The following is a 13,337-nucleotide window of genomic DNA, read 5'->3' as shown; positions in this document are numbered from 1 at the left end:
TTGTATTTTTTCATACTCTAATACTGGCAAAACGGTCCCATCACGTGCAAGTATGTACCTGTATGTTTAACTTCTTTTCCCACCGTACGTAGCCAACAAACCGCGCTAATCGGAGGTGCGTGCGACCACTGGCGTGGCGGTTTTGCAGCCCTGTGTCATGGAACCTCGGTGAATCTGTCGGTGGGAAACAACTTTCTGCCTATTTGATTATTATATTCTTGGTTCTTTCGGTAAAGTCACGTAGAAGGGAAATAATAAAATAATATTAATATAAAACAATAAAAATATTCTCACGACGTTTCGACTGCAACACAAGCAATCATCATCAGGTGTGAAATCCACAGAAAGAAAATTTGAAAAAAAAAGCTTTAAATCAAGATTTATTTGATTATTATCTGTGGAACAAAAATATTAAATCTCAAATGTAATATTTTTTAATACTCCAATGTACCAGCGGATCGGTCTGGGGTGGGTCTTCAGTGGGGCCTTCATTGTTTTCAAGAATATTTCAGAAAAATAAATGTTGTTTTAAACCATTCTTTAAAAAATTACAATGGTAAAATAAATACATTTAAGCAAGTCAACTTTACGAATCTGACAGTAGCCTCTCTGCGCAATTCCTGGATGGGTTCCGTACTTCTTTATTTTATTTTTGTGCGAACGCCGAAGCTTAAATTCACTAAAACAACAAAAACCGGTGACACTGCGTTGGCAGCGGGGCACAAGCACACATCACAAACGAACACTAAACTCAACACTTACCGTAAACGAACCTTCAGTCCGCGTTATCTGCTGTGAGTGTTACGCCGACAGCCCCTCGTCAAGGCGATGGCCCTTCTCCGGGTTCTCCGGTTTCCCACCACACAACGCACAACCCTCCACAATAAACAACAGTTGGCCTGTGGCCGCATCTGCGGTACTAAATAAGCTATGCTGCCCGCTTGCACGTGTTTGATTCCACGCTTCTGTGACCTCAGATCGAGGGAAGTTCAACCTCTCCTCTCATCGCCTGCCTCTTTCCATTTAAGCCCCTCCTCATTCCTACTTATACCCCGCCCCTCCCCTTTCGTGTCTGCGCCTTTCCTTTTCAGGATCCGCCCCTTTCCTGTTTAGGCCCCGCCTCTTTCTTCTTAAGCGCCGCCCCCTTCACACACCCCCCCCCCTCGGCAAGGAGTTGAGGCCTGGTTTGAGTTAGTGGTGGGGGTTGTGGTAGGGGCGGGGGAATGCCCGTAGGCCCTGCAGTGGGTGTAGATGGGATCAGTGAGGGTAGGGCGGCTTCGAAACTAAATAAGTAATTTAAAAATACTTTTTTAAAAACACGCTTTAATGAAATGTACCGTACGAGTAATGGCAGAACTCCATTTTATTGTTTTATATTTTTCTTATTTTATTGTTTCCCTTTTACGTGACTTTACCGAAAGAACCAAGAATATAATGCTAAACTTATTGTCATTTTTTTCACACAACCGACACGTGACCTAAATTGTAATTGACAGCCCCCCATTGTCAATCTACCGCTGGATGAATGCCTCCCCACGCATGGGGTTGTTTGAACCAGACTTCACCACGCTGGTATTGAGATTATTATGTATAAAGGTACAGGTACAGCTGCACTATTAACTGCTCGTGCTGCTGCTGGCAGAAGGGCCTACAATCAAGGGAGGTCTAGAGAGTTCCTCTAAAGTCTAGACTGTATTTGGCCTACTGTTCCACGCAGGCAAGCAGTTTAAGAAGAAGTAGCAGTGTGTATGGACGTTGAACGTCTTTCACATAGTATGTAGCCAACCCTAGCTAGTCAGAGGTGCGGGCGGTAGGACAACAGACTAAACACAAAAACACGTTTCTAAAGAATTGAGTGTTCAATCTACATTTAAAAGTACGTAGCTCCAGTGGTTTCCGAGTATAGAGGATGCACAAATATAAACACACATGTCTAACCAGTGGTGCCAGTCGTGTGTGCGTCACTGCTCCACCCGATGATGGATAGAAAATAAGGGATCAAAGTTAGGGGCCGTTCATAAATGACGTCACGCAACTAGGGGGGGGGGGCGGTCAGACATTTGTGACGATGTGTGACGAGGGAGGGGGGGTGAGAAATGTGACGTCACATCAAAATGCGCAACTTTAAATAAATATAGACAACACGTTCTACTTGATTAAATATACTTTTTAATAAATGTTTTCTCCTGCAACATCAGAGTGCAGCGCCACATTAAATGCGCACTACAATGACAATAGTTTAAAGCGATTTGAAGCATGTTTTATATTTTGGGGGAGGGGGGGACAGAGCTTTGTGATGTCATATTTGAGGGGGAGGGGGTCTGACTTTTTGTGACGCCGTGTGACGAGAGGGGGGGGGGGGGTTAAAAATCGTCCAAAATCGCGTGACGTCATTTATGGACGGCCCCTTACTAAATTGGCGTAATCGCTGTGGAGAGGCTGTCCCTCCTCGCGCTGACAGCGGTGAAACAGCTGAAACTCCGGTCCGTTTGGCCTCTTCCCAAAGTTATTCGATTCCAGACATTTGTCAATAACAGAGTCTTCACAGAGACGACGACGTTATAATCGGCGTCGTTTTGGGAAATGATCCTTCCTCGTAGCAGATACAATATTTATGTTTACGTGCCGTAATATGAAGAATGGCCCCTTCCCGAAACGTCTCCTATTACATTTTATGTTCGTTTAAAATATATTCTGCATATCCTGCACGTAAACTTGTTCTTTAAAAACGTTGATTGTTGTTGTTGTTATTGTGCTTGTAAACCGCTGCCAACGCAGCAGCAGCAGCATCACCATCAGTCTGGTTGTTTGTAGGAGGAGAGCTTATTGCTGGATACAACCACACTTGCACACGTGATTTGCAACTTTGATCGTTAGCCGTGTTATCGAGAGTCCGACTTCAGAGTGCCACTTTATCGAGGGACTTCTGCTGTGCTGGTCTTGGTGTGGTCTGGGACTGTTTTTTTTATTTTATTGTCGCCAAGCTTGCATTTAGTGTTGAGAAACCTGACTAGCATACTGTCGTGTTTATGTCTTTATATTTCGTGACTTGCTTACAACCCAAATGTTGCACGGCTGTCGATGCAGTAGCACCGCATGCGGTTGCAACTTTCTGACTCGCCCCCCAGCACCCCCCCGGAACCGGACATCTGTAAAAGACAAAGAGCTTCATAGCTCATCGGATTTCTCCTGCGGTCCCAATCAAGGTTCTGATTCTGAAACTATTCGGGCGGGCGGATGATGAGAGGCATATAGTGCGGTCGTCTTGATCCGAGACAATGAACCACGTGGGGAGGTCGCCCTCTGATGGACAGGGATAGAATTTGTCGATGAATTGACACCCCCTGAGTGCCCTTCCCCATATTGTTGTTGCCTTGCGACACAATTAAACTGGACACCTGTATTAATTTATTTTCAGTAGTTTGCAATTCAGATGAAAAAAACCACGTTAATTATATGCATCCGTCATCCCTTACGTGAGCGACAAAGTGAACCCCCATGCCCAACCCCCAACATAGAAGCAAAACTCCGCCTAATGCCGAAACGTTCAATTGTAATTTCATCAAGAAAATAAACACCATACTTTTCGATTTAAAGCTTTCGTGACTGCAGGGATTCATCTTCTTAGTTCTTTCGGTAAAGTCACGTAGAATGGAAATAATTAAATAATGATTTCTTTTATTATTATTATTATTATAAAATAAAACATGTTATTATGTTTTATTTTTATTATTTTATTATTTCCATTCTACGTGACTTTACCGAAAGAACCAAGAAGGAAAAAACACCATACTCTTTGTTTTTTTTTCGGTAAAGTCACGTAGGTAAAAAAGTAAAATAAAAATGTATCAAACCACGACGTTTCGGAGGCAACACAAGCTTCCGTCTTCAGGTGGCACCGTCACAGCAAAATTACTGTATCAATGGACCCTTGCAGTCACGAAAACTTCGAATCTAAAATCAACACCGCCGTGCCATCTGTTAACGTTCGGCTCCAAGCAAAACCTGTGACCATCTCCTTTCCGAGGTTGCGTCGATCACCAAAATCATCTGCAACGTCGCCCGCCGAACTCGCCGGATCTCGGAAGCTAAGCAGGTTTGGAACTGGCGAAGAGTCAACAGAGGCTGCGGTGCCGGGCGTGTGCGACTTTGAGTGCCGCTAAAAGCTGGCGACCCGAGTTGGATTCCTCCCGTTCGCGGCCAACATCAAGTGACGGTGATCTGAACATCGTCCTGCGCCTCTCTCTCCGTCGAGTCGGCCTCGAAATGAGTCGTGTGACCTGTTGCGATGTGTAAGTCAGCATCGCCGCGAGGGAGACAAAGGCGGTAACGCTGTAATATCACAGGATAGCAATGGTGTGATGATTCTAGATTTGAAGCCTTCGTGACTGCAAGGATTCATAACTCTTAGGTTTTTTCGGTAAAGTCACGTAGGTAAAAAATAAATAAAAATAATAGAAATAAAATAATAAATCACGATGTTTCGGAGGCAACACAAGTCTCCATCATCAGGTGGGACCGTCACAGCTAAATTTACTGTATTGATACTGTATTGATACAGTAAATGTACTGTATTGATTGATACAGTTAATTTACTGTATTGATACAGTAAATCTAGCTGTGACGGTCCCACCCGATGACGGAGACTTGTGTTGCCTCCGAAACGTCGTGATTTATTATTTTATTTCTATTAAATTATTTAATATTATTTTTATTATTTATTTATATTTTTACCTACGTGACTTTACCGAAAAAAACCTAAGAGTAAGAATGGTGTGATGGTCCCATTGAGCGCTGATTCGATGGGCACTCGCATCTCCAGGAACGCATCTTGACCGCTAAGCGAGGTCTGCCTGTATATCAAATGAAAGCGTGCTTTAACCTCGACGTCAATGTGTCAATTGCGTTGCCCGTTAGCATCTACCTTTCGTCTAATACTGTATATGAAAATAGATGACAAATATTCCTGACCCTAGATGGCCTGCGTTCAGGTTCAAATACACAACGCGTCATGGAACGGTACGCAGACCGCACACGTGGCGTTTCCCAGGAACACGTGTGCAGCCTTGGAACCGAAAGTTGCGTTCCACGTAGAAAGTTTTGGGGATTTTAACGAAAAGACTCGGGCGGATGGATATGACTGCGTACGTAGCGTGGACCGAAAAGAAAACACGTGGATGGGTTCTGGGGAAAGCTGGTGTTGAATGAAAAATGTTAAGAGGTGATGCAATGAAGAACGCTTAGTCTACTTTTTTGGAAAAGCAGTTTATGCACGGCACAATTGCGCTGTTCGCGTGCGCGAAGAAGACCCAATGGTGATATTGAAATCATGGAGGAGGCTCACGCTGGAACAGACAAATGAAGATAGCAGAAGACAGGAGTCAGTGGGGAAGGATTTCCCGTGGTCCGGCCGACCCTCGGAGCGAGGATGTCCCAAGACAAGACCACATGGGGTTTATTTCACTGAAGGTGTGAAGAAAGAGTGGATATTCAAGGCGTTCGCCAAACAGCAGCGTCGCTTTAAAAAAAATGGCAATAGATATATCGAGGTGACGTTTCGGACAACAGCCCATTTTGATAGCGCACAAGCACCACCTGATTACCACCGGCCGAAAACTTAGACTTTTATGTGTTTTGTCTTCATTTTAAGGCCACAGTGTTATTGACGAGTGCGTTGAGTGTTGTTGTTGTTATCGTTCATTGCCATTGTGCACCACTGCCAACGCAGCAGCAGCAGCATCACCATGAATGACATTACGACACTTGTGAATTTAATTTACGTCTTGCCCATAACCACGGGTTCCCAAACTCTACCACTGTACTCACAATCCACGGCATCGCCTCTCATTCATATTCACCAGTCGCCTAAGTCTTAGTACAAAGTGCGTCGGGCATACGATGTACTCGCATGATGTTTGCTACACTCATCAGAACCCGACGGAGGGAGCGCTAAACATGATCTGCATTACGAGGGATTGTATTTACACACACACACAATATCGGTCTTAGTTGAATCAACGTTTATCAAATCACGTATGGCAAAACGAGAAAGATCATCCTGCATACATTCTAGATTTGAAGCTTTCGTGACTGCAAGGATTCATACTCTTAGGTTTTTTCGGTAAAGTCACGTAGGTAAAATAATAATAATATAATAGTAAATGAAAATAACTACATTAAATCACGACGTTTCGGAAGCAACACAAGCCTCCGTCATCAGGTGTAACTGCTCCAGTAAAATTACTGCTAAAATTACTACAAAGAAAATACTACTAAAATTATTGCTTCACACGCTACAGTAATTTTACTGGAGCAGTTACACCTGTCTTCTGGGTTCTTACGGTAAAGTTACGTAGAAGGGAAATAAAAAAAACACAATAGAAGGGAAGTAATAAAAAAAATTTATGTTTTATTATTTCCCTTCTACGTGACTTTACGGTAAGAACCAAGAAGATGAATCCCTGCAGTCACGAAAGCTTTAAATCGAAAAATTAAGTTACACCTGATGACGGAGGCTTGTGTTGCTTCCGAAACGTCGTGATTTCATTTAGTTATTTTCATTTATTATTATTATTTTATTTTTAACTACGTGACTTTACAGAAAAAACCTAAGAGTATGGAACTCCGGTATACACTTTAACTGACTTGGGGCAAGTGCTGTCAGCACGGCATACGAGGGGAGTTGGTGACCAGCAACCACACACGACCGCCTTTGTCTCCCCAGCGCTGATGTTTACACACATTTCACAGCTACTCATTTCAGGCTGAGTGGACCGAGGGGGAGGCCCAGGACCGGTTCAGATATTCGCCATTGTTATTGGCCGTGAGGTGGAATCGAACTCGGTATCGCCGGGTTCAGTAGCACGATGTGCTAACCACTGCACCACGCCCCACTACACACACACAATCCAGCGTGATTCAAAAATGTTTTTAACACTTCTGATAATTTGCAACAACACCACAAGAAATGTGCCTCCGGGCTCTGGAGACCACCTGAAGAAGATTCCAGGCACGTGTTGACAATGATGGCGAGCAGGTGGAGACTCTTTGACTTTTTGAAGCTATGAACATTACATTTGTTATCATTTTACAGTGGATTATCCGTTATTTTCCATTAAAAACGATAATCCCATATAAGTGCTGCAAATATTTTGAAGCACCTTGCATTTATACGGTATCTTAACATTATAAACTTGTATAAATCACTAGCGTCGTTGCAAAAAAATATAAGTATATACCGAAAAATACGTATTCATGTATTAATGACTTAATTCGTGACTTAATTTTAACCATTCCTCTTCTACGCGCCACCGCGTGCAGCGTGTTTACCAACTATCAGGCGCATGCAGCGTGTAAACGACCTAACTTGTGTGCTTGTGAACGGGGGAGGTTGGGCACCATTGAAGCCGATGCCCATCACGTTTGGTGGGTCAAAGATGCCTGGAATTTTTAACAGCAACAAAAGAAATGCTGCCCTGACCAGTATTTCAAGCCTCCAGCCACATGGGAACGGGGCGTTCGCGAAGTACGGCCCCTGCATCTACCTATCGCTCATCACGCCCACGGCCACCCATTTAAAATCCCACTGTGCGCCGGCCTAACACGCCCACTTGGGGGGACCGGTATAAAAGCAGAGCGACCGTCAGGTCCACCACCACCTTTCTAATATTTGTCAGCAGCGAGCGCCGAATAATCAATATCTACTACTACTACCACCACCACCATTATTATCATGGGATCATTGGTAAGTTTCAGCATCTCTTGTGAACGGTTCTAACATTGAGTGCAGATCTCGTAAGCTAAGCGGCAATTTATCCTGGTGGGTACAATATATATTTTGAATGGTTAAACTGCCTGAGAGTAGCAATGTGTGGTTGGGTGGGGGGCTGTGGGTTTTAATGGCCATTACTGGGTCATAAGTGTAGTGTGCGTTGTTGGCCTTCTGTTGTTTCAAAATAACATTTGGGTGCAATTCTCGAAAGCTAAGCAAAGGCCGAGCCTGGTTAGCGCTATGCTGAAATGTGAACTGCAGGGTGTGGTGAGCTTTGGGCTGTGGGGTGGCCATTCCAGCAATGCGTCTACAGATGATCATTCGGTGCGTAGAGGAGCTCTTGGGCAAAGCCACTCTCCACTCACTCTCGTGATGGGTTTTCTCCGGGTACTGAAATTCTCACGCGAATCCAAACGCCCATGAATTATCATGGGCCAAGATCGCAATGTGGTAGAAACTTGAAATGTTGATTGAAATTGAGACAATACTATGGATTGATAATTAAAACAACGAATAGTAAAACAATGAATGTACGTCATTTATCGATCCCCTGCTGGACGAAGGCCTCTGAAAGCCTTTTGGTTGTTTTACTTTTTTGTCATATTTCACCACACTCGTCAGTGCGGGTTTGTAAAGGGCGGGTTTCAGGACCGGTTCAGTTGTGCATTCACCACTGATATTAGCCGGAGCTAGGAATCTGTCTGGGTTGTCACGGGTTCACTATGCAGTGTTGTTACCCACTGCGCTACCGCTCCTTCCATCAATACGCATTTTGTTGCCTGGACTTGTAAATTATTGTAAGATTGACTTTTTGTCCTTTGCTCAATTAGCCGTGGCCGGGATTCGAACTCGGGTTACAGAGTTCACAGCACAGCGCGCTCACCGCTGCACAACACCGCTGCCCATCGCCTGCAACGCATTTGCATGAAAAGTTAACAGCAAATCCCCTTCGCGCTCCAACTTTTGTCGCGGAATTTGTCATCGAAACACCGCGGATTAATGGCACAAAACGTGCAGCCAACCGTTGAGAAATTTGTCGTGATGGTGCCGCGGAACGCGATGCAGTTCCTGCTGGACGGACATGCTGTCTGTCGTGCGATCTCTGTTCGATCATTCTAATCCGGTCGCAGGACCAGCCCGGGGGATACTTACACGGTAACGATTAGCACAGTCGACTTTAAATCCAGATGCAGCCGGTTCGATCTCACGGTTACGACCGTCGAAACCTATGCCTCCTAACCACCCTTCACCCACCCTCTTCCGTGCCCATTTTGCCTCTTCACGCATGTGCCCCATACCCCGCTGCCTCTCATCCACGTTGCACCCATCGGACAACCCTCACTCGCCATCACATTCCACCTTTATTCCACCTTTCCTACCCCAGCAACATCGGCTCCATTCTCAGCCCCGTCCCTCACCCCATTCCGTCACCTCCCTCGCTGACCGCCGTCGGCTTGCATTTTAAAGCGCACTGGAAATGATGCTATATCCGAAATATAATAGAAAGCAATGGGCAAAATCATGAATTTCTTCCCCCCCCCACCCCCTTTCTCGACCCCGCAGTATAATAAATGGGTACACCACGGGCAATAATCACCGATGGCGAGTGGTGGGGTAAAGTGTGGGCGCTCCCCGAGCCTTCCGCCAGCAGCGTGAGCGGAAGATGCTGAGGCTCCACTTTTACCTTTACCGGCCAAGAGCGGTCGGAGCCGTGACACTGGAGAATCTATAAACGCGTTATCGTGATCATGGAGCTTGCGCGTACAGTGCTGTTGTACCGGCTACCTGTTCATGTTGAACAAAGCTGAATGGGACAGGAATTAAAGGGCCCTTTTTAAAGTTGGTCACTGGCCAAACTTACAAATGTGGAGTTGGGCAGAAAAACGTGAAATTCAAATACGGGTGTAATTTTCAAGTTGCTTTTATTTATAGTAACACAAACCCCCACCACTATGGCTGTATGTAATACGTCAATGGCTCGACACGGCCACCAAGGAGATTGTCGCCATGCCAGCAGGGAGGAAAAAGTCGGTTTGAGCAAGTCTGACCCCTTACAATCCTTCGTGTGCAATGAAGAAAGGCCATTTCCCCGAAACGTCGCCTGTTTATAAATTACCTATTAAGGCCACACACGGTTGTTATTGACGAATGTGAGTTTGTCGTTATACTGTGCTTGTGCGCAATTTACGCAAAATCATCGCCAAACGCATGTTTTTTTAAGTTGCTACTTTATTATCCATTTTTTTTGTTCCCTCACCACGAGAATGATGGAAACGCCATTCCCAGCTGGTTGACATAATTCCCAAACGCTTCTGATCAGGCTGGCCGAGGGGTGATAGCAGAGATTCCTGAAATCCCACCCCGTGGCTGCTTTGTCCACCCCCCCCCCTCTCTCGCAGGAGGTGCCCTATGAGCTGCCGGTGGCTGATGCCGTGAACTTCGGGTGGTGCCTGACGGTGCGCGGAGCCATCTTGGACAACCCAACCGGGTACCACGACCTGCCCCCCCCCACCCACCTTCCCCCAAGCTTGCGTAACACAATCGCACAGTTTGTTACAGATCGTATTGCGCTACAAAGACAAAGGTGCCCCCGTGTAGCCTCAACGTAAATGCTGGGGCAAGTGCTGTTGGCGAGCACCTGACGAAAGCCGACACGGCGCACGAAATGGGTGGTTGGCCAGCACCACACACGGCCGCCTTTGTCTCTCCATTGCTGGTGTTTGTTCACACCGCACCGGGTGCTCATTTTAGGCCGAGTCGACCTAGGCGCGGCCCAGGACCGTTTCTGATAATCGTCACTGGTGTTGGCCGCGAGCGGGAATCGAACTCTGGTTCATAGCGCGGCGTGCCAACTGCTACACTACCGCTCCCCACGCCCTATACTACGCTACACGCATGCACACACACTGTATTTACCGTACACAATGTCCTATTGCAAGGGGCGTAACGCAGACGCAGACATAATTGCAACGTCCCGAGGTGATTAGGGTGGGAGGGATGGGGGGGGGCACCACCACCCACCCACCCCCTCCTTTGGATCCACGCCTGACATCATGATGCTCAAGTAATGGATACCAATTCTGGAGCTGGCGTTACGCTCGTCGTTAAGAGTTTGTTGTTTGCCGCGTAACGCAGGTGTACTGTGCCGTGTGTAAGGAGCAGAGTCCCGAAACGCCGCCGGAATTGAGAACCGCCGCTTTTTTTAATTGAGCATCGGCGCACGGGAAATTAAAGACTCTCCAAACGTATTTGCACAACAGCGATCGAAACCCAAAAAGCTTTATTGTGAATAATATTGGTCGCGAAAGCCGAGGTGTTAAACTGATCATCTGATCAACTTAACGCACATCGTATGCCTGTATGTATGATTAACTTCTTTTGTACCGTACGTAGTCAACCGTGCTGATCGGAGGTGCGGAGTAAGGGTCACGAGCCCAAAGCGGTTCTACAGAAATGAGTTTTCAATTTGGATTGAAAAGTGCATAGATCCAGTGGCGCACTGTGGTGCTATTGCAAGCGTAAGGTGGCACGGAGCATTCTACAAGATTTGGAGTCGGTTGGGATTCGGTCTCCTTAAATTTCGATACATATCCATTGGAAATTATCTATGGTGTGTGAAAAGAATCTCCCCAATGTCATCCGAAAGAATAAAAAAAAATCCGCCTGCATTGAAAATAGCTAATTCTCATGCACACGATTCGACCAATTTTAACAGGATTTTAATCAGGAATAAGGAATCGGTTTTGATTGCATAATCCGGGGCTTCATTTCTCACCAGATCTATTCCGGAACGCCGATAGTGGAGCGAGTAGTTGGCAGATGATTAGCAAAAGGCCCAGTAAAGGTGGAACGTTGGGCTAAGGGTTCCCAACCACATCCCAGCGTAGGCCCAAACATTGGACGTTTACTTTGTGTATGCAGGGTGCCGGATGCGAAAATATTTTCCAGGTCACGGATCCAGCTGAAACGACCCAGGCTAATTTTTCAACTATCTTTTTAATGTATAATTTTTTTATTGTTGACAACGACCGTCTGTCGATGTCGTCAGATTCACGCTGAACCTGCGCACCGCCGACGGGAATATCGCGCTGCACTTGAACCCGCGCTTCCAGGACGATGACGCTGGCCGCGTCGTTGTCCTCAACTCGCAGCTCGGCGATAGCTGGGGCTCCGAGGAGCGGCCTGGAGAGTTCCCGTTCTCTCCTGGTGAGCCGTTCGAGGTGAGCTCAACGGTAACGCTTTCACAAGTTGGTTCAGGTGTGTGTGCGTGCGCATGTTGGCATGTATGTCTCATCAACCACGGGAGCGGTGGTGTAGCGGTGAGTGCGCCGCGCGACTCGAGTTTGATTCCCACTCACGGCCAACATAAGTGACTATCTGAACCGATCCTGGACCTCCCCTAGGTCGACTCGGCCTCAAATGAGTACCTGGTGCAATGTGTAAACATCCGCACTTGGAGACGAAGGGGGCTGGGCGTGGTAACTGGCCACTCACCCCCTCGTGTGCCACGTCAACTTTAGTAGGTGCCCACTATTCGCTAAAGGCAGCACACTCGCCCACAACGCTGTCTTCGTAGGTGAGGCTGCGGTGCTGTGAGGACGTGTGGCGCGTGGAGGTGAACGACGTGATCCCGCTGTGCGACTTCCACCACCGCGCCGAGGCCTCCAGCATCACCGGCGTCCACATCTCCGGCGACGTCTCCCTCTCCGCCGTCGAGACTTCCTAGGGCACCCCAGTGGGGAGACGGCAGCGCTCGCGTGACGCTCTGCGTCAGCGCGTGAGCGGTGCGGTGGACTCGTCGCTGTCATTTTCTGCTACTTTTGGGCCCAATCTTAGTGGGTTTGTAGAAATGCGGTTGAGTTGGGGGGGGGGGGGGCTTTTTTTGTAAAGCCTGATTTGGTGATCTCCACCAAAAAATTTGGCAGGATTATTTTCCACTGCAATATGAAGCAGCACCCGATTGTTTTGCTTTCTGCTTGTATCGGGTAACTTATTTGAGCCGAAACAATGCAAATTTTGTGATGTAATCTCTCTGCTTGCTTCACCTTCCCGTGATCACGGCTGGCAATGCCAGCATCTCAGGAGGTGAGCCCGTGGGGTCGTTCGCAATGCCCTTCTGGCTTAACGCGAGTGGCTGAATGTTCCGCCCCGCTAGTGACACTGCAGTACCGACACATTGATAATTGCGGAGGTAGGTTGAACGGCTCGAGATTGTTGTCGCTGACGAGTGAATGCATTTTTTTGTTGCCGTTGCTTGGCAAGGAAAATAAATTCGCAAACTGCTTCAAATGTGCGGCGTCGTCATTGTGACGCGCGAGATTTATTTTCAAGTCTCCGGTGCTTCGTCTGCCCGAGATTGCTCCGTCGCGTCCGGTGTTGTTCGTCTCGTCCGTGCCATCGCGTCCTTTCCCCCCGGTTTGCTTCGAGCGTTTAGCCCAAGGGAAATATTGGCAACATTTATCACAAAAAAACGAGAGTGGAGTTTTGCATCCACGCTTGAGCATTCGAGAACCTCCTGAACCTATCGTTCTCCACGTGACGCTCGACTTCGGCACTGCCTCCGTAG

At 46.9% G+C, this 13,337-nt stretch overlaps 1 protein-coding gene across 1 annotated transcript; it reads left to right on the top strand.

Moving 5' to 3' along the window:
• The first annotated feature begins 7,603 nt into the window (after positions 1 to 7,603).
• On the top strand, positions 7,604 to 13,054 carry LOC144728815 (galectin-3-like). The gene is made up of 4 exons (XM_078608489.1): positions 7,604 to 7,744; positions 10,171 to 10,259; positions 11,820 to 11,991; positions 12,348 to 13,054. The coding sequence occupies exons 1-4, from the start codon at positions 7,733 to 7,735 to the stop codon at positions 12,495 to 12,497; spliced, it is 423 nt and encodes a 140-aa protein (XP_078464615.1). The 5' UTR covers positions 7,604 to 7,732; the 3' UTR covers positions 12,498 to 13,054.
• The last annotated feature ends 283 nt before the right edge of the window (positions 13,055 to 13,337 follow it).

This window comes from Lampetra planeri, chromosome 30, assembly GCF_965212315.1.
Source record: "Lampetra planeri chromosome 30, kcLamPlan1.2.h2, whole genome shotgun sequence".
Classification (NCBI taxonomy): Eukaryota; Metazoa; Chordata; class Hyperoartia; order Petromyzontiformes; family Petromyzontidae; genus Lampetra; species Lampetra planeri.
This window is presented reverse-complemented; position numbering and strand designations above follow the sequence as displayed.